The sequence below is a fragment of the Mus caroli genome, unplaced genomic scaffold (assembly GCF_978045245.1).
Source record: "Mus caroli unplaced genomic scaffold, Mus_caroli_1 scaffold_6, whole genome shotgun sequence".
Classification (NCBI taxonomy): domain Eukaryota; kingdom Metazoa; phylum Chordata; class Mammalia; order Rodentia; family Muridae; genus Mus; species Mus caroli.
This window is the reverse complement of record NW_028227261.1, coordinates 8,891,425-8,913,595: the sequence shown is the minus strand read 5'-3', so window position 1 is coordinate 8,913,595 and position 22,171 is coordinate 8,891,425. Positions and strand designations below refer to the sequence as shown.

Here is a 22,171-nt window from a genome sequence, read left to right as displayed (position 1 = left end):
TTTTCTTTTACTATATGTCATTTAGGTCAGGTGGCAGGGATTTCCATATTAGGTGTTATGAATAAGCTTTGAGAATCCTGGTTGGTGGGCAGGAACTAGGTTATAGGTACACTCTAAATATATCATTACTTGCTTTCATGGCTTTACAAACGTTGTCAAGATTCCTGGTATCATTTTGCATTTAATTTTTTAAAAATATGGTTTACCAACTAAAGAAGGGTAAGGCAGAGTAGCCATGGGGGCGCACCTGACCCGGCGCTATCTGTGGGATGCCTCGGTGGAGCCTGACCCCGAGAAGATACCCAGCTTCCCTCCGGACCCCAGCTTTCCGGATCTCAAGGAGCGAGTGATGGTGGCCACACAACAAGAGATGATGGATTATCAGTTGACACTGCAGCAACGTGACTACTGTGCCCACTACCTCATCCAGCTGCTGAAATGCAAGCGAGACAGCTTCCCCAACTTCCTGGCCTGCAAACAGGAGCAGCACGACTGGGATTACTGTGAGCACCTGGATTACGTGAAACGCATGAAGGAGTTTCAACGGGAGCAGCGAATGCTCCAAAGGAAGAAGCGGGTAGCCCAAGGCCAGGGAGAAGGAGAGGTGGGCCCTGAGGTGGCCCTGTAGGGATTACCCGCCAGCCTGTGGACCTAGTGAAATAAAAGCTTTGGGTCACCTGCCTAAAAAAAAAAAAAAAAAAAAAGGTTTACCATTTTCTGTAATGGAGTTGTATTTATTTCATCTTTGAATCGTTCAATTCTTGATGTGAAATTTTAAGAAGAATTAAATCTTTGTTCTTCACATAGAACCTGGGAGAAGTTCAACAAAAAGAATGAGTGTATCTCTGCTAAACATGCCACAGGTCAGTGTCCTTTCCACATTTCTTTTTTTTTTTAAAAAAAAAAAAAAACAACTTTTTATTCAAATCATCCAAATGTTTTATTCTCCACATATGGAATATTATCTAAAGGGCTTTTTTTTTTTTTTTTACGATCTTTATTTTCTTCTGTAATAGTGAAAATTTAATGTTTTGGTCTTTCATGTATACATCATCTTTATATTTTAACTTGATTTTATATTGTGAGGACATATAATTCCCTTGGACTAGATACCTGCATGTTTCAAAAAGGATCTATTGGAATGATGCTCAAAGAACAGATTGATGGGTATTTTCTATGTTGAATAAGTTCTGTCCTTTTGTATTAGTGTAAAGTAAGGTCTCTTGTGCCACATAAATGGCATTTCAGGGAAGGTCAGGTTTCTAGCTTGTGAATGAGGATATAGAAATTCACATCACTAAAGAAGATATGAAAGAGTAGAATTTGTAGAATGTAAAAGTATAAGAGATCCACTGTTTTGAATCCTAATAGTAAATAAATCATTAGCTCCCTAGGGTCACAGATGATGGAAGGAAAATGTCTTTCTTTTACCATTATTGTCATTGTGAGCTGATACAGATTTCAGTATTCTAACAACATTTTTTTCACGGCTCATGTCACACAGTAATCACTGTTGACACCTGAAATCTATTTGTCTCAAGAGAGATACTGTCCCTGTGGTAAATTCTCAATATAGAAATTGTTATTTTCCTCTCTTTTTGGTTTCAGAAATAACTTTAAATCCTGTTTTCTTCACCTTTGTATTTCATTACATGAACTATATTAGTAAAATTTTCTAGAGAGGATAGCTATGGTGCTGTACATAAACCATCAATTTACAAACATAAATGAATGTTCTTTCTTTTTTTTTTTCGAGACAGGGTTTCTCTGTGTAGCCTTGGCTGTCTTGGAACTCACTCTGTAGACCAGGCTGGCCTCGAACTTAGAAATCCGCCTGCCTGGGTACCTCCCGAGTGCTGAGATTAAAGGCGTGTGCCACCATGCCGGGCAGGAATGTCCTTTCTTATTTTTTGTCTATTTTTCGTTAGAAGGGAAAGACTTGAATCAGTCTATGCTAATCCTCTTCAGTCAAGCTGTGCATTACAAAGGGAAAACTGAAGGGTTGTGGCAATGTTTCGATTTTTTATTACAATACTATCTTCTTTAAGTACATAAGTGTATATCTGAATGTTTTTTATGTACACTGAATGATACATTATGCCCCTAAAACCATGAGTACAGCCCCAAACCCTTTGGGACTGAATTCAGACATAATAGTGAGCTGCAATATATTTAGAGAGAATTAGATTAGTTTTTAAAGTAGTAACAGCACGTACCTTTAACCTTTATTCATTTGTTCATGTCGCAGGCTTACATTTTTTGAGGCATATTTGTAATAAAGACAATATATAGTCTGTATATTATAATTTTTGATAAACAAAAGAAGAATTACAAATCATACTTCTCTATGAAAGATGCAATTCTTATATACATATGGTCAAATTCTGAAGAAAAAAATATAATTAGAAGATTGAAATTTTCAGTTAAGTTAATACAGTGATGAATAAGTCATTAAATTTTAATGAATATTTAGTATAATTCTCCCTGAATTTAAAAACACAAAATGATCAAGAAATGATTATACTTCATTGGAATGCATTGTCACATATGTTATGTGCTTATACATACATATCTAATCATTTTATAGTGAAAGACCATGTGGTATTATTGAAATTGTTATTATGCATATTGATTATGCCAACATATGTAAAATGTTAAATAATTTTAAAGCTCCCTAATACTGTTTTTTTTTCTATTTTATGATTTTGAATATATTTTCATAAAATAATTTCCAAAACCATTTGATTTTCTGTGTCATGGAACGTTCAGTGTATGATGCCCTGATGTTTGTTGCAGTTCTATTGTGCTTAAAGAAAAAGCTTAGTCATTTAGTCCATCCATTATTTCTGCATTTTGTATTCTACCTGTTTCTTCTAGAACTTGTGTAGCATTGAACTTAGGCCTCAGATTGTCAAATGGACATGTTGTAATACAGACGTGAGATACAGACGCACATAAGACTAAGCTGGTGTCCATATTTGAACAAAGTGGACATTGTAAAATTTGAAAGCATATTTTTTTATCATAACTTGACTATCTCTAATGGGACACTGAGATTCTGTTTAATATCAACCCATATATCATAAAGCTACATTACTGCATCTAGACATCAAAAATACATGTTATATTCTATAAATGTTTACTGCTTTTGAAATTACATCATGCATTCTCAGAGAAAAAGAAATATAAGGAAGTCTATTAGTAGTCTAGAAAGTTTCTTTGAATAAAGTTAATTTCTCTTCAATATACGTTGCTTACATTTGCCTGAATATATGCATATGTGCTATGTATTTCTCCTGTCAGTAGTGTTCAGAAGAGATCATTGGATTTTTAACAAACTGGGTTTAACAATCTACTGTTTACTGCCACGTGGGTGCTGGGAGTCAAATTTCATAATAGATGACATTAAAAGACAGTATACCATCCAAACTGCACACCAAAAGTTTTGAAAAGAGTGATGGTGGCAAATCTTTCATGTTCTGTGAAGGTCTCAGTAAATCACAGAAAATTCATGAAGACAAGAGCCTTTCTTTTTTCTTTTTTTCTTTTTCTTTTTTTTTTCTTTTCTTAATTAGAGAGCCTTTCTAAATGTGAGCATTTTAGTAAGTCATTCTATAGATTGTCTGTGGAAGAGCAGCAATTCGTATCTATAGACACATTTCCATAGCACTTTTAGAAAACATTTGTTCTTCATATTTTCCTTCCTAATCTGCATCAAAAAGGATATCTTTTTAAAAATTTATTTATTATTATATCTAAATACACTGTAGCTTTATTCAGATGCACCAGAAGAGGGCATAGGATCTCATTATGGATGGTTGTGAGCCACCATGTGTTTGCTGAGATTTGAACTCAGGACCTTTGTAAGAGCAGGCGGGACTCTTAACCACTGAGCCATCTCTCCAGCCCCAAAAAGGATATCTTTTCTTTTCTTTTCTTTTCTTTTCTTTTCTTTTCTTTTCTTTTCTTTTCTTTTCTTTTCCTTTCCTTTCCTTTCCTTTCTTAAGATTTATTTATTTATTATATGTAAGTACACTGTAGCTGTCTTCAGACACTCCAGAAGAGGGTGTTAGATCTAGTTACAGATGGTAGTGAGCCACCATGTGGTTACTGGGATTTGAACTCATGACCTTTGGAAAAGCAGTCAGTTCTCTTAACCGCTGAGCCATCTCACCAGCCCCCCAAAAGGATATCTTAATTAGTTTTTTTGTAAAGTAAAAAAGTATTTTTGTCCAGTATCAGATAGGTAGTTTTCTATTCCAGGGTCTGTTAACCTTCAAGGACGTGGCCTTGGACTTCTCACTGGAGGAATGGGATTGTCTCAGTTTTGCTCAGAGGTCATTGTACATGGATGTGATGTTGGAGAATTACAACAATCTGTTGTTTGTGGGTAAGAATGAACTTCTTGTAGAATTCCTGTTTCTTTCTTTGAGTTTTCCTACTATGTGTTTATGTAAATGCTCTGAGATATCCAGATGGCCTTCCTTTCAGTCTCTTTTCCATTCTTTGTCCCTCTTTTTCCTTAAGACAGGAGCAATTCTGGGTCATTATATTTGAGGTGGGTATGCTGTCCAATTTGAAAATAACATTTAGCAGGCTATTATCATTTCCAGACATTTGATATAAATCATATTTGGGTTCTACATGTAATGATTCAAAAGAGAGAGAGAGAGAGAGAGAGAGAGAGAGAGAGAGAGAGAGAGAGAGAGAGAGAGAAACCTCTCTTGAGAGTAGGAATCCATGAGATCACTGATTATTGATTCCCTTACTCCTTATATAAGTAATTCATGTCACCTCTAATTGCCCTTATTTTTTATTCTTTGTTTTTTGTTTCAGAAAATCATTGCATACATGGAAAGTATGAGAAGGTCATGGATCAAGACAGCCAGTACATTGTTCTTGAACACATGAATATTCAAGAGAAGTCTTCTAAATGGAACAAGCTTAGCAATGTGATTCTAGAATCCTCCGATTATACACCTCAGAAATGTACTGAATGGGACAAATGCTTTTCCCAAAAATCCCATCTTAATATTCATCAGAAAATTCATGCAGGAGAGAAACCTTACAAATGCAGTGAATGTGACAAATGCTTTACCGAAAAAGGCAGTCTGAGAATTCATCAGAGAATTCATACAGGAGAGAAACCTTACGAATGCAGTGAATGTGACAAATGCTTTACTGAAAAAGGCAGTCTGAGAACTCATCAGAGAATTCATACAGGAGAGAAACCTTACAAATGCAGTGAATGTGACAAATGCTTTATTGACGAATACAGTCTGAGAAGGCATCAGAGAATTCATACAGGAGAGAAGCCTTACAAATGCAGTGAATGTGACAAATGCTTTACTGAAAAAGGCAATCTGAGAACTCATCAGAGAATTCATACAGGAGAGAAACCTTACAAATGTAGTGAATGTGACAAATGCTTTACTGACAAAGGCAATCTGATAAGACATCAGAAAATTCATACAGGAGAGAAATCTTACAAATGTAGTAAATGTGACAAATGTTTTAACCAAAAATCATCTCTTAATAATCATCAGAGAATTCATACAGGAGAGAAACCTTACAAATGCAGTGAGTGTGACAAATGCTTTACTGTAAAAGGCCTTCTGAGAATTCATCAGAGAATTCATAAAGGAGAGAAACCTTACGAATGCAGTGAGTGTGACAAATGCTTTACCCAAAAATACCATCTTAATATTCATCAGAGAATTCATAAAGGAGAGAAACCTTACAAATGCAGTGAATGTGACAAATGCTTTACTAGAAAAGGCAGTCTGAGAATTCATCAGAAAATTCATACAGGAGAGAAACCTTACAAATGCAGTGAATGTGACAAATGCTTCACTGAAAAAGGCCATCTGAGAATTCATCAGAGAATTCATACAGGAAAGAAGACTTACAAATGCAGTGAATGTGACAAATGCTTTACTAGAAAAGGCAGTCTGAGAATTCATCAGAGAATTCATACAGGAGAGAAACCTTATAAATGCAGTGAATGTGACAAATGCTTTACTGACAAAGGCAATCTGAGAAGGCATCAGAGAATTCATACAGGAGAGAAACCTTACAAATGCAGTGAATGTGACAAATGCTTTACCCAGAAATTTATTTTGAGATCTCATCAGAGAATTCATACAGGAGAGAAACCTTATAAATGCAGTGAATGTGACAAATCCTTTACTTTGAAAGGCAGTCTGAGGATTCATCAGAGAATTCATACAGGAGAGAAACCTTATAAATGCAGTGAATGTGACAAATGCTTTACCAAAAAATCCCATCTTAAATATCATCAGAAAATTCATACAGGAGAGAAACCTTACAAATAGTTTGTATGTAACAAATACTCACAATGTCAGTCTGAGAAATCATGAATTTTTTCATACAGTAGAGAATATTTATAAATGAAGTGAACGAGACAATCCTTTACCAAGATACATCATCTTAAAATTCATTAGAGAATACTTAAAGAAGACAAACTTTTCAAATATATTGTAGGTATGAATCCTTTCCTTTTGGCCTAGTTCCTAGACTGTAACAGTGAATACTTACAGGCTAGAAACTTAACGCATGCATTGTATGAAGAAATATCTTTGACTTCACTTCAGGATAGAGAGAACATCTAAGAACTTTTTAGGGGAAAGTATTTCTGTTGGGGAAAATGTGGCATATGTTTTATTCACGGTGAATTCTTGACAACACTTGAGGCTCCACACTAGAGAATTAGTATGATTATGAAAATCTTATGAAAATTTTCATGCAATGTTCAAATCTTAGATAATGTCAACTATTTATGCAGGGAGAAACTCTGAACATGTGAAAATGTAGAAAGCTTTTCATGACACAAGTTTTTTTTTTACTTGTTCACCCTCAAATATTACAAGATGAAGACAAGTTGGGAAGTCAGAAGATAGTATTGTGTAACACTTTCATTGAGACAGAAATAATCCATTTCAAAAAGGAAACTATGTAAGGTCTTTAATGCAATCCTCAAAATATCTAGTAAAACTGATAACATTCTGTATATTTAATTTAAATGATCCAATTAAGAAAAGTTATACTTAAAAGAGTATCTGGCAAACTGAGCCACTCAGACTGCATATTCTTTATCCTATAAATATGCTTATAGATGTGAAGTGTGCTTCGAGTATCCAGTAATCATAATTCTTCTCAAATGCTTGTTAGGATAACAAGTGACTCTGAGTTTCTTGTGATCTGGTCAACAACTCCTTTCCTATTGTCCTGTAACTAACTCCAATAAAGCTGAAAGAATCTACAAGTTTGCTTTGGTTGTTTTTAACTTGCACTTGGGATACTCAGATGAATATATGTAGCATCTTCCCAGGAAATGCCTCACATAAAACATACGCAGAAGTCATGAATATTTTTGCAAACCTATATCATAAAGTTAATAGTAATGATTTTTAACTGGTGGATAACAATCTCTTTGGGATGTAATGACCCTGTCATAGTGGTTGCTTAAAAACATAGGAAAACACATTTTTCCAATTGTCTTAAAACTGAGAAATCATTCATTGAACTGCAGGGTAGTCTGCCCACCTAAAAATAATTTGAATTCAATGTCCGTGTTTAGCATTAAAAGAGTTAGAAACACTGTTTTACATATGGTGATTTGTATTAACTGAAATAGGTAAAATTCAGTTCAATGTTCCAGGCAAGTATTACTAGGTTAAGATAAAAAGGCTCAAAAAAGGAAATATGTAGATGCCTTCAGAGCCTCAGAAATAACTCTTGAATTTAAGGAAGTATGAGAGAAAAATATAGAAAAGTACATGAAAGCATGGCTTCATAGATTTCAAGGATACTGGCCCTTGATTTCAGATGATAATTAGTATTTTCTGCCAATTGCTTCTTCAGGGATGTTGAAACACATACCAGGCAAATTAAAATTAGGTGGCTTGAGTAGCTCTTACTAGTCTGGAAATTGCAACCAGTTGGACAGTCTCTTGTTTCACATTGCACATGTTCAGTGGATTTCGGCCTCACTGCTTAATGACTGAGAGATCATTACCCAGATCTGAAGTGACTTCCAGGTTCATGAAAAAATTTCTAGAAGTACACAATGAAGACACATCTTACCTTGTACCCCTCACACAATATTCATTCTATAACCATTTATACACACACTTCTTATCTATGGTACCGCAAGCATATGGTGATGGTTGACAAAATAGGTCCAGGTAGACTCTGTTTGAGTTGTGTGGAAGATAGCATGTGTATATTGATAAAGATGCAAGTCCTTGGCTTGATATAATTAGCCATACCATGTTTGAAGAACATGGAGACAGAAGCTCACTGGATTTGGAACATTAACTATTTGTGGAAGAGCATTGTAAGGTAAATAATAAGAGCCACACTATAGGAGCCTGATGGGCATTTCTAGAACTTCCAGCGTCTAGATTTTAAGGAACCCACTAGGTCTATGTCAGTACCTTGCAGGGAAAGGAAACTTCTCTTCAGCTTCAGGACAACTGATGGGACAGCCTGGGGATGGGAAACACATGGAGCAGGTAGAGTTATTCCTGGGTTGAAATTGATTTTGTTACAGGAGAACTCAGAAGAGGGACTGAGGGCCTGAAGGAAGAGAGTGGGATCATCAGCCCATCCCTGTCAGTAGGAGTTTGGAGCTGCATGGTGTGGAACTAGGACTAGAGAATACTTCCTGGGGTCTACACAGCCATGTGAAAATTCCCTTCCTCTGCAGTTGTCCCCAAGTTACGCCTTGGGGAAAATTTCAGTCACCAGAGCAGTGGCAGGAACTGCAAACTAGAAGACTTGGACACTCCAAGGTCACAGAAGCTGCTAGGCTAGTGGACGGACAGAAACTGGAGAATGATTGAAATCCCTTACTCTGCTGCTCATAAGAGCACTGATCCTCAAATCCTAGTGTGCATTTCATAACTGTGTTGTTAAATTGCTGACCATGTAAGTGTGGGGTATCCTGATTTTTTTTTTTATTCATCTTATTGTTGCCTGGATTCTTATGTAATACTTTCTCAGAGGATGGACTGGTCAGTTGCAAACATGGTTATATTTCTTTGGTGGCAGATTCAAAGCTGATAGAATTCACATCCATCCATGGTTTTTAACTCTGCTATTTAATCACTGTGCTAGTCAGATTCTTTGCCATTGGAGATTATACATCCACTGGGAGCTTTTTAGATATTCGTCCCATACGGACCACTGGAGTTTTGATTGAATCTTAAACAATATTTTAGCAATTTTTTTAAAGTTTTAGCTGTCTTTATATTTATCATTATATAAATATTTATTAACCAACAAAACACTCTGTATTAATATTAAACCTGAAATATATGAACTGTCTGATATAAATACAGCATTCATTAATTTGTTCTCATATTCTGATTTATTAATGTTATACCTTAACTTGTGAAAAAAAAATACACTAGGTATGATCCTGTGTGATGATAATAGGTCAGAATGTTTTATAGTTTGAAAAAAACATTATAATTAATATAACAATACATGTGAATTTTTAAATAATACTAATCAGGTAACTATTTGAAAAATTCTGTCTTTTGTCTCCATCCAAAAATGCATTGTTCTCATGCATGTTGGGGCTGGCCTGTGGCTCTCATGTCCAGGTTAGAGTCTGGGAGGCAACCTGGAGCTGAAAGAGAAGAGGGAACCTAGGCGGGTTGAGAAATAATGGAACCAAGACATGCTAGCCTGCTCAAGGTTCGAATGTTTAATAAAAAAGTCTGCGCTTATAAAGAGAGAAACCCATCCCCAGTCATGCCAAGTTTCTTGATGTAGAGATGTGAAGTTGTCAAAACAGCCTTTTAGCAGAAACTCACCAATTTCACAGTTTGCAGTTAAGTCCAGAAAATCTTGGAGAACCGGTTCAGCCTCACAGTGTCACATCAAAGGAAACTAGTAGAGTGGAGAAGCAGCACAGCAGGTGGCCCTGCCTCAGTGGTAAACAGTCTGAACCAGCCTGCCTAGGCTGAAGGAGGTTACACATGCACACATGGCTAAGGTGGTGTGTTGTTGATTGGGGTTTTTTTTTTTTTTGGTTTTTTGTTGTTGTTGTTTATTTTATTTAATTGTTTTTACTTTTCTTCAAGACAGGGTTTCTCTGTATAGGCCTAGCTGTCCTAGAAATCACTTTGTAGACCAGGCTGGCCTTGAACTCAGAAATCTGACTGCCTCTGCCTCTCAAGTGCTGGGATTAAAGTCATGCACCACCACCGCCTGGCTTGTTGATTGGTTTTGGTTTGTTTTATTGAATAAGAACCTTGGCAGGTGCAGTGAAAGGAGACTATAACAAAGTTCCAGGTATTCTTCAGGTTTTGAGAAAGGGATGATCAGGCTCCAGGAGACTAGGATTGACATGGGCACATTCTCTTGGAGGGCTGTTGTGATGATGTACCAGTTAATAGAGTTGCTTTCTTTTAAATAGAAAACTGGTTCAATACCCAACCCCCATGGTGGCTGACAATCACCCTAAATGTCAGTTTGGGACATCTGATGCCTGTATCTGAGTCCAGTTAGCAACAGCACAGAGTGTATACACATATGCTCTGTAAAGAGGTAAACCTCAGCTAAAATTAAAAAAAAAAATCGTTGAAAATATATGGAAAAAATATGGCACATTTTTTTTTCTGTCCCTATAATCAATTCTGTATGAAACTATTTTAAATATTATTTTCCTATTCAACATTTATTATTTTCAAGATTTTCCTAATGACCATGTAATTGACTTTCTATATAAGAATAAATATTAACCTGACGGGCCACCCGGTCTTCTGCCGCACATGCCTTTGCTGCGATGCCCAAATCCAAGTGAGACAAGAAAGTTTCCTTAACAAAAACTGCCAAGAAAGGCTTGGAACTGAAGCAGAACCTGATAGAAGAGCTTCGGAAATGTGTGGACACCTACAAGTACCTTTTCATCTTCTCTGTGGCCAACATGAGGAACAGCAAGCTGAAGGACATCCGGAACGCCTGGAAGCACAGCCGGATGTTCTTTGGCAAAAACAAGGTGATGATGGTGGCCTTGGGTCGAAGCCCATCTGATGAATACAAAGACAACCTACATCAGGTCAGCAAGAAGTTGAGAGGTGAAGTTGGGCTGCTTTTTACCAACAGCACGAAGGAGGAGGTGAATGAGTGGTTCACAAAGTATACAGAAATGGATTCTGCTCGAGCGGGAAACAAAGCAATGCTAACTGTGAGCCTGGATCCAGGGCCCCTGAAGCAATTCCCTCACTCCATGGAGCCACAGCTGAGGCAGCTGGGGCTGCCCACTGCCCTCAAGAAAGGTGTGGTGACCCTGCTGTCTGACTATGAAGTATGCAAAGAGGGTGACGTGCTGACCCCAGAGTAGGCCCGTATCCTGAAGCTGTTTGGGTATGAGATGGCTGAATTCAAAGTGATCATCAAATATATGTGGGACGCCCAGTCGGGACGATTCCAGCAGATGGGCGATGACCTTCCTGAGAGCGCGCCTGAGTCTGAGGGAGAGTCTGAGGAGGAGGAAGGCAGCTGACTCTGAGAGCCAGGACTAAGGCCTTCCATCGAGTTCTTCATCTCTGCTGGACACCCCACCCCCGGACAGCTGTCACCACTCTAGAGGGAACAGCTATTTATTTTGCTGTGGACAAAGACAAGGGAGGGTGCTAGGGAATGACTTTGTTTCTATAAAGAATAAAATTGTGTCTGTGGGGTGTTCCCGAGAGACAGCAAGAAAAAAAAAAAAGAATAAATATTAGGTGGTTTATAATTTACTGAACTGTGCATATGAATGACGAGATCACCATTTTATTCATATCTCTATGAATGTTAATAAACATACTACACGCTATTTGTTATAATTGTAATTTATTGTAAAAGTAAGACAATTCATCTTTCTTTTTTTTTAGACACTCCTCATTCCATGTTGCAAGTAGTATGTGCATATTCACATGTCATGTTTCTATTCTGTTTTCCATGTAAATGAATGTCTTCCTATTCTTCATGTGTATCTTTTAGATTGAAGTTATTCACATTAGATTACAATATCATCCCTTCCTCTTCTCTCAGTATCCTCTAACACAAGTCTCCCCTCATTCTACTTAGTAGCAGGAATCCTTATCTAATCGATGTAGAAGTAGTGAAGATCTTTGCCTAATCTATAGGGATCCTGAAGATGGTGTCTTTTGACTTACAGAAGCGTTTCACATTCATGAGGTTCCTTTTATTAAAAATTCTTGACGTTAGTTTCAGAGCCATGAGTGTTCTGTTTAGGAAGTTGTTTCCTATTCCAATGAGTTCAAGGCTATTCCCCATTTTTTGTTCTATTAGATTAAGTGTGTATATATTTATAGTGAGGTCTTTGATTCATTTGGACTTGAGTGATATGCAGGGGGATAAATATGGATCTATATGCATTTCCAACATGAAGACATCCAGTTAGACCAGAATCATTCATAGAAGATGCTCTCCACTTTCATTGTATGGTTTTAGCTTCTTTGTCAAAATTTAAGTACCTGTAGGTGACTGTGTTTATTATTGGGTGTTCTATTGAATTCCATTGGTTCACCTATCTAGTTCTATACCAGTACTGTACAAATTTTTATTACTATTTTTCTGCTGTACAGCTTAAAGTTACAGATATTGATACCTCCAGAAGTTTTGTTGTTGTTGTTGTTGATGAATATTTTATCTATCCTGTGTTTTGTTTTTTTTTTTTTTTTCTTTTCCATATGAAGTTGAGAATTTTTTCTTTAAAGTTCTGTGAAATTTTTTTCTGGAATTTTGATGGGAATTGCCCTGAAACTCTATATTGCTTTTTGGTAAGATGGACATATTCATGTGCCTATTCCATTTATACATGAGCAAGGGTGATTTTTCCACCTTCTGGTAGCTTTCTGATTCTTTCTTTTTTTTTTTTTTTTTTTTGGTTTTTCGAGACAGGGTTTCTCTTTATAGCTCTGGCTGTCCTGGAGCTCACTTTGTAGACCAGGCTGGCCTCCAACTCAGAAATCCGCCTGCCTCTGCCTCCCGAGTGCTGGGATTAAAGGCGTGCGCCACCACGCCCGGCTCTGTTTCTTTCTTAAGATACTTGAATTTCTTGTCTTTCACTTTTTTACTTGCTTAGTTAGAGGTAGATGAAGATGAATGTATTTTATTTTGTTTGTGGCTAATATAATGTGTTCTGTTTCCCTAACTTCTTTTCAGCTTGTTTATCACTTTGTGTAGGGCAGAGCTAATGATTTCTTCAAGTCAATTGTGTATGCAGACACTTTGCTACAAAGTTTATCAATGTAATTTCTGGAAGGATTTTTTTGGCTCACTTATATATACTATCATATTAGCCAAAAATAGAAAACTCACTATTTCTTTCTTTCCAAATTGTATCCCCTTGATTTCTTTTAGTTGCCTTATTGCTTGAGCTAGAACTTCTAATACAATATGAAAGAGACACAGAAGCAGAGACTGCCTTTTCTTTTTTTCTTTTTTTTACTTTTTTTTCCATATTTTTATTAGGTATTTTCCTCATTTACATTTCCAATGCTATCCCAAAAGTCCCCCATACACTCCCCCCCACTCCCCTACCCACCCACTCCCACTTTTTGGCCCTGGCATTCCCCTGTACTGGGGCATATAAACTTTGCATGACCAATGGGCCTCTCTTTCCAGTGATGGCCGACTAGGCCATCTTTTGATACATATGCAGCTAGAGTCTAGAGCTCAGGGGTACTGGTTAGTTCATAATGTTGTTCCACCTATAGGGTTGCAGATCCCTTTAGCTCCTTGGGTACTTTCTCTAGCTCCTCCATTGGGGGCCCTGTGATCCATCCAATAGCTGACTGTGAGCATCCACTTCAGTGTTTGTTAGGCCCCGGCATAGTCTCACAAGAGAGAGCTCTATCTGGGTCCTTTCAGCAAAATCTTGCTAGTGTGTGCAATGGTATCAGCGTTTGGAAGAGACTGCCTTTTCTTGTGATAGAGAATACTTTCTTGAAACCTTTGCTGTTAAAATGGTATTGTTGTTGTTGTTGTTTAATGAAATTCCAAAGCCCTGAGTACACTTCCTATAAATAACTGGTCAATTTCATTATTACCCTGTGCCAGAGAGCCTGGCAGATGTGTATGGGATCTTATATGTCTTATATATAGTCAATTACTCTTATTTCTGATAATTTGTTGTAGTTGAATAAATAGTGAAGTCAATTCAGAATCATCCTAAATAAGATCAGCAGTCTCTCTGTGTAAAACAACCCTTTCTGTATATTGAGAGTCAGTTACTATATTAAGACTCTTGAAAATCTGAGAACACCATGAATATTTCACATAATTAAGATTTTTGAACTGATTTCTAGGAACAATCAGCCACCTTACTTAAATCTTCTGCCTTTTCTTATTTATTAGCCTCAGTGTAAAATGTAGCGGCTCCAGATATTGGAATTGCTTTTACAATATGAGGGAAAATCCAAGTAGTTCATTTTATAAAAGTCACTTGCTTTTAGGGTGTCTGTTGTTAATTTCTCCAAGAAATTACTGCATACTTTTTACCAACGTTCATATTTTACCCAAATGAGTCATCTCTGCATTAAAAAAAGGTACCACGATTTCAGTTGGATTCATCCCAATTAATTTTTGAAGTCTCGTTTTACTTTTTAGTGACAATTCAGAGACCATCTCCTTGTAGGTTTTTAATTTCCTACTCTGTTTATGTGCTAAGAATGTCCACTCTAATACATAATCTTCCCTCTGCATGAAAATTCCTGTAGGGGAATGAGTAGAAGGTAAGATAACTAAGATGCAGGCCATTTTGGAACAATACAAACTAGTTGTGTATCCTGCAATTTCCTTTCTACCTGAGCTAAGTCCTTCTCATCCTTGGCTGTTAATTTCTCCAGGCTATTTATATCTCTATCACCTTGTAATAAATTTGAAGCAAATTGCTTAGATCTTGAGTGGCCAAGCCACAGCCAGTTAATATCTCCTAATAACTTTTGAAAATCATTAAGATTCCTCAATTGGTTTTTCCTGATTTGCACCTTTTGTGGCCTAACCTTTTGCAGACTTATTCTGTATCCTAGATAATTAATAGAATCCACTCTTTGTATCTTTTTCAGGGGCGATTTGCAATCCCTAGCAAGGCGAGATTCTTTTTTTTTTTAAATTTCATCAAACATTCTTTCCAGGAGAATGCAATGGGATTCTAGGCTGCAAGGATCTCATTGGCTGAATAACCTTTTTAATTGCTCTGAGACATCTCAACAACCTCCATTTTCCAGATATTTTTAAATGACAACTGCCTGAGAATTCCAAGGTTTGGTGGTTTACTCTATAGGCTGAGCAACCAGCTGCTCTTGGACTAGCTGTTCTAATGCCTGTTGGTTTTCAGTTGTCATATACAATCAATCCAAATGGGTGGGTCATTCAACCACCTCCATGGTAAGGCTGTTGGTGTCTTATCAGCAGTGTCTCCTTGATGTAGAGCTAAATTGTCAACCTCTGTTGTATCTTGTTTATAGATAGCCTAGATAGTTTCTAAATGCCTTTGATAACAACATTCATTAGTTAATTTTTTTAACTGCCATCACGGCTCAAGACCCCCGATGTTTGATCAGGCTTAGATGGGAGTATAATAGTTTGTGCAGTACTTGCAATAAAGGAGTCTGCATTTGCCACTTGCCTGATTCCCAGAATCTGTTTCTTTGATTCTGTGCCTTCTTTCCACCACCCCAAGGGTCTCAGTAGGGTGTGGCAACAATTACACAACTGTAATGTGCAGTTTTAAAACTATGTTGTGGTATAGCCTTTTAACTAAAGAATTAGTTTAATCAGGAAAAAAATCAAAACCATTACCTTGGGGAACAACAGACTGTCATCAAGGTGACCTGTGTGAAGACAGAATGTCACAGAAACATTTTTGTAAAAGGCTGAATGTGCAACTGTTCCCAGATCTCAAATTCCCCAAAGAGACCACCAGGAATCACAACTCTGATGCATGAGAGTTTTTTATTGAAGCTCCAGCTTAGGCCACAAACCTACCTGATACAACCAGATAGGAGAGTGATCCCTTGGGTAATGGCATTTATAAAGGAGAAAAAAGAAAAAGACAAAAAGAAAAACATAAGGGGGGTTTTCCAAGCTTTAACATTATGTGATTGGGTAAGAGTGTAAAGGAATATTGGCCTTTAAGCTGATTGGTTTATAGCAAGTGGTCTAACTACAAGGAAGGAACACCCATCCAAAAGGAGCACCATGAGCTGGAAATGGTTCATGTTTCCTGAGCCCAGCCCATTATTTTCAGTTGGCCATGGCTATTATGTATATTTCCCGACTGCCAAGCATTTTTTCCCCCAGAACTCAAGGGAGCAGGCAAGTCACCAAACTGAATACATTTAACAGGATTTCTCTGCAGTATTGTTGTTCTCATGACTTATAACATTTGATGGCTTTATCACATGGCTTATTCATAGGGTTTCTCTCCTATATTCAATTTTTATATATTCTGAGATATTATTTGTGTGAAAGAAAGGGCTTCTTCATATTTTTTAGAGAAGGCAGACAAACTCCCGGACAAATCACACCAACCCTCAGGTCTCACGGGGGAGGTTTTATTGGCAGAAGCAGCCTCTGAGAGGGAGTGAGAGGTAAGAAGAAGAAGGGCTGTGGGACAGGGGAAGACTCTTTTATTCAGTACATGAGGATGGGAGGCATGTGAAAGGGGAGTGATACCATGGTGTGTGCCATGACAACAGATGCAGGAGCAGTGCTGTTGCCTAGAGATGAGGAGCCTCTTCACTGGGTCGAAAACCTGACTGTAAAGACACTTCTAGCTGTCCACAGATGCACCTGGTGCTAACAACATTGCTTATATTTGTAGTACTTCTCTTCAATAAAAATTCTTTTTTGAGCCAGGCAGTGGTGACACATGCCTTTAATCCCAGCACTTGGAAGGCAGCTAAGTTGATTTTCACATTTCTCTTTTGTTACCCTGTTTAGTAACTTCTCATAACAAAGACAATATTATATAGTCAGGAAGGTTCAACTTCTCCACGTCCAGTGAGTTCTCTGGATGGCATGTGTGGTAATGGAGAACTGCTCTCAATTTCTACAGAAAAAAAGAGTTATCTTATCAAGTGTCTAGATTGCTTATGGATCCAAGGGACCCACTTAGCCAAAAACCTAATTAAATAAAACTCAGGTAGTGTACTAGAAAGCTCACTTGATGCAAATACCAGGTCAGTTGGGACTTCTTCACCCCCATTACTAGGTTACTGGATTTTGATTGTCTTTATAGCATTTAAGAAGTATGTACCACTGTAGTTTTCCATATCATCACTCAAATGCCCCTCTCAATTCCAACTGTCTCTCAGCATTTTCTCCTTCAACCTTAACTTCCCTCCCACTCTCTACCTCATTTACCCATTCACATCCCCATCTGCCTCCAGTCCATCCATGGAATCTATTTTACTTACTTCCACCAGGGAATCTGGGTGCCACTGTGTGCTCTGAAGTCAACTCTTCTATACTTAATATCTCTGAATAAAATGGGCCTATGAATATCAAGTTCATTGTTTTAGCAGTGGCTAATATCCACACATAAGTGAATATATTCCATATTTCTCCATCTGTGTCTGGTTTACCTCAGTAGATAATTTTTTTTAGGTACATCTATTTGCCTGAACATTTTAATGTGAATATCTATCTAACTATCTATCTATCTATCTATCTATCTATCTATCTATCTATCTTTCATCAAAATAATGAACAACTACTATAAATTAGCAGCTGTCTCTTTAAAAACAGAGAAGTCAGAACTGAGTTCCACATCCAGAGTAAGTTGCCTCAGTTGCTGTGGGAATGCTAGGACAACAACTGCAGAGCTTTCCTTGTGTCTCAGATTCTTCACTCCTTCCAGGTATGCAATGGTACCTATGGAAGGGGAAAGGAAATTGTTAAACTCCCTAACCACAGAAAGGTCACAACAACCTTACCACTCCTGATGTTAGCTGCTGTACATCACAGCCTCTAATACTAGCAACAGTATCAAGACCAGTTCTCAAACACCTGTTACCATTGATCCTTCCTGTCCCGACTGGCTAGCATACAGCCTGTGCTCCACTGAAATTATATGGATAGGAAATAGCAATCCATTCATCATTAAACTGAGCCTTCTAAAGCAGTCACACACCTTCTTAGCAAGTGTCTTGTGATGGTGCTGGAGGATCCTGGCTTTCATGTTCTGCACAGGAAGCTGACATAGATTATTTTTCCTGGGCTGCCAGGATCTTATGGATTCTTTTCGATGGGTGCTCTGAATTAGTTTGTGGTCCACCACCCAACAAGTAATCCTCCCTCTTCCTGCTTCCAACCTGTCTATCTGAACCATGCTCTGCCTCACCCCATTTCACAACTAATTTTTGTTTATTGCAAGATTACACTTCTGTATGTCCAGATGTCCTGGCACAAAAGTATCCACTTTCTGCCCCAGCTTCTCGTGAGCTGGCTTGGTATATTGACCAGACAGTTTTGTCAAAACTTTTCAAACAGGCCATAGATCTTCAGGTGTTCTACTTTGACAGCAATGAGCTATTCGTCTTCCAGAGTCAGTAGAACTGTGATTGACTGAAAGGCATACCCCATTCAATTATCCAAAATATTCAAAGAAATGTGTTTTTCTAGCAACATTAATAACATAGCAACATTTACACATAGGTAAATAAAATTTAAACATATACATCTCTTAGTTTTTAATCAGTGAAGGGGATGGACATTTTGAATTAGAGTTGTTGCTGTACCACAGTGACTTCAGTTACATCCTCACCTGCAGAGGATGTGGATGTTGCAAAGTATCTCCCACCTGTGTCTGAAAGTGTCCTGTGATTGTGGAAGCTACAATGATGATACTTTCCTCCTCCTCCTCCTCCTCCTCCTCCTCCTCCTGCTGCTGCTGCTGCTGCTCTTTCGCCTCCTCCTCCTGCTCTTGCTCCTCCTCCTTTTTTTCTGTTTTGGTTTTGTTTTTTTTGTTGTTGTTGTTGTTGTTTGGTTGGTTGGTTTTTTGTTTTTTTTTTTTTTTTTTTTTTTTTTTTTTTAGATAGGGTTTCTCTATGTAGCCTTGGCAATCCTGGAACTCACTCTGTAGACCAGGTTGACTTTGAACTCAGAAATTTGCCTGCCTCTGCCTCCCAAGTGTTGGGATTACAGGCGTGGGCCACCACTCCCTGTGATGATACTTTCTTTTCTCTATTACATGAGTATTAGTGTGTGAAGTGTTCAGAGGCCTGGTACATCATCACAGAGCATAGATTACTACTGCGTCCATACACCTGTGACATCTCTGGCCTATGGAGACCATTTGAGAATGCCTATTACCTGTGAAATCTGTTTCCCTGCCTTCAGAGGTCTGATTCTTGGGATTTTTGTGAATCACCCAGCACCTTCCATTTGGAAAACCAGTAACCACACTCTCACCTACATTCTGTATATTTCCCTCATCTTCTCTTTCTTTGGCTCCATGATATTCACAGGCCATTCACACTCAGTTTTATAGCAAAGCAAACCATGTTTGTAGGTGCATAGACTAGGATACTTTTTTTCCCAAACTTTTGGCCAAATTGACCATGGTTCTCAATTTCAGAGTGTTCTTTTACTTAAATTTATTCACACTATGAACATCATCATTAATATTTCATGTGTAGGCATTAGTACTTGTATCTCCCAAATTCTATTCTCAAATTTCTGGTCTTTTCTGCATTTTTCTGTGACACATTTTGCTGGCTGCTGATAAAGTATATTCTCTATGGGTCATTATAAATGAAAAACATCAAAAAGCTAAAATTTCAAAGGGGAAGAAATTTTGTGCTCAAAACTGAGTTCATTAGTCAGAATGAAAGACTATGATTGATGTTTACTGGTTAAGTGATACAAGCATGGCGGTTTCTGCAAACCCTAGGTCTGCTAGAATAACAATCCCTGAGACCAAAAGAAATCTAGTTCAATACCACTCTATAAGTATTTCAGCACTGGTTGTGGGTGTGTTGTGGGTTATTGTCAATGAAATTCTTGCAGCACTCAGGGAAAATCTATCCCAGTGAATATGTGAATAGCTCTGAAGTAAAAGGTCTCCTGGCAGTCAGAAGTCATGATATACCACAATGCCCCATGGAACATTTAACCACACACAGAGATTTAATGGGATAACACTGGAGGGAGACTGCCTCTGCTCAGGTGAGAAGCAGAAGAGAAATGAGTGGGACGCATTTGGGGGAGGGGGATGGGGGGTAAGGATTTTCAGGATTGGAAATATCTCTGGTTGGATATTGCTTGGGTTTTATGTTCTAAGTTTGAGTAAACTAAAGAGTTCCTGAATTATTAAAACTGGGAAGTAAAGTATAAAATTCCCCTGTAGACTCAGTGGCCAATGCTGACTGAAGCTTCAAGATACTGATCCCAGGATGGTTTATTTTAGGAACAAGTAAGCACAGTATAATTTCAAAATGAAATTTCTTGGTAATAATTGTCTCAATCATCTGTGCACAGTGAAGATGAAGGTGTGGCTACCTCAAAAGTCTTTTGCAAAGTACATGTGTTTCTTTCTTAAAGTTGGATTCTAAAAATAAGGGCCTGGAGGAGGATCCAAGTATACAGTATAGAGGACACCAAGCTGTAAGGTACATGTCCCATGTCCCCCAAGGATGGTTTGTACTTATTGAGAAACAATGACCTAGGATTGTTGTCTGGGACAATTTCATAGTCTGGGACTTTCAGGTGTGGTCCTGCACTTCAACTACCACAGGTCACCAAGCTGCTTACTACATCCATCCCTTCACTTCTGGTAAAAAAAAAGTGTACTTTTTCTTGCACTGTAGAGAAAACCCTGTGGTTTTACATTCCTGGTTACCCTAGAGCTTATTTTTGACCACAATTTCCTTTTGTTCTCTACAGAAAAAATATATTTTATGGTTGTTTCTAGTTCTTAGGATGTTAATGTTGTGTTAGTGTAAATGGAAAGACAATCAAAAGATGTTTTCTAGAATATAAATTATGTTGTTGAGATATACAGAGTGTGATTACATTGTTTGACTTCATAGACATAAAACATGCAAGTGTTGCTGACATAATCCCAGCAAACAGAACACTGTGGCAGGTGTATTCCTCTACATTTGAGGTCAGACTAGTATACATCAAAGTGACATTCCAACCTTTGGGTCACAATTTCCTCTTCTGGCCTACATAGATTCTCCACAGGTATTGAGGTTCTCAAGACTTTAATCTAAGTTCTGTGGTCAGTCAGGTCCTGGAACAAGATCACTGAACCGGCTTATGTAATTACCTGTTCTGAGGTCAGCCATTCTCGGGAACAGGGTACTTCAGGGACCACCTATTTTTCTTTCTTGGCTCCAACTTGGTCTAGGGGGTCAAACTTAAATTTTCTACCTTACACATGGAGACAAAAGGCAGATAGAAAGGGAGAGATGCATGAGGCAGCCTTCAGGAAGTTAAAGGTTTAAACTAACTGAGAAGACAGACAAAGGATAGAAGGCACAGGGAACATGAAGTAGACAATTCAACTTTGGACTCACACTTAGTTAAATGCTCTGAGGGAAAGGCTTTAATTTCTTTTCTTAACTCAGCTCAGATGCTTTATTAATCACCAGTATGCTTATTTAATCTATTCACATATGAAGGATCAATTAACTTGTGACATATTTTTTTGCATAAGTACAATATGGGAAAAACTAAAAGTCACCACAACGGTAAACAAGTAGCCCTGCCATTTGAAAGGTGTCCATGAGCCCAGAACCCTGTTCTTTAAAGACAGACCCCCAGGTCTGGACTTGTGCTTCTGAGCTCTCACTTCCATGCTTAGCTAGAATCCATTTTAACCTCTCACAGTCATCACAACCCTGGAGGTTACATGAGAATCCTGGAACGCATTTTAATCATAAAAAGAGTTGACTTCCTAGCCTTCCTAGATCTAATGAGACCTGGGTAAATCTCAAGTCTTCTTTTCCCAGCTTATGCTGATATGTATGGGTTTACATAGAGTATTAATTACAGTGAACAATCAGGAAATCATTTATGAACAAACAGTACAGTATGCATTGTAATTTTGTTCTAGTTTTCTTTCCTTCTTTCCTTCATATTTTCTTTCTTTTCTTTTCTTTTTCTTTTTTTT

The 22,171-nt window shown here is 37.7% G+C and overlaps 1 protein-coding gene and 2 pseudogenes across 2 annotated transcripts; all 3 read left to right on the top strand.

Moving 5' to 3' along the window:
- Window positions 1-217: 217 nt before the first annotated feature.
- On the top strand, window positions 218-688 carry LOC147004064 (NADH dehydrogenase [ubiquinone] 1 beta subcomplex subunit 7 pseudogene; annotated as a pseudogene).
- A 145-nt stretch (window positions 689-833) lies between these two features.
- Window positions 834-6,335, top strand: LOC147004063 (uncharacterized). 2 transcript variants are annotated; one of them, XM_085838616.1, is made up of 3 exons: window positions 834-863; window positions 4,264-4,390; window positions 4,837-6,335. In XM_085838616.1, the coding sequence occupies exons 1-3, from the start codon at window positions 834-836 to the stop codon at window positions 6,333-6,335; spliced, it is 1,656 nt and encodes a 551-aa protein (XP_085694742.1). The 2 variants fall into 2 exon arrangements, with proteins under 2 accessions (XP_085694742.1, XP_085694743.1); XM_085838617.1 differs by lacking the exon at window positions 834-863 and having other exon boundaries at window positions 4,333-4,390.
- Window positions 6,336-10,819: 4,484 nt separating this feature from the next.
- LOC147004062 (mRNA turnover protein 4 homolog pseudogene) lies at window positions 10,820-11,539 on the top strand (annotated as a pseudogene).
- The last annotated feature ends 10,632 nt before the right edge of the window (window positions 11,540-22,171 follow it).

Bases quoted from the DNA above. Each gene is read 5' to 3' on its own strand.
- LOC147004063 (XM_085838616.1), top strand. From the start codon at position 834: ATGAGTGTATCTCTGCTAAACATGCCACAG. The intron at 864-4,263 runs GTCAGTGTCCTT...TTTCTATTCCAG, and splicing joins CTCTGCTAAACATGCCACAG to GGTCTGTTAACCTTCAAGGA. The intron at 4,391-4,836 runs GTAAGAATGAAC...TTTTTGTTTCAG, and splicing joins CAACAATCTGTTGTTTGTGG to AAAATCATTGCATACATGGA.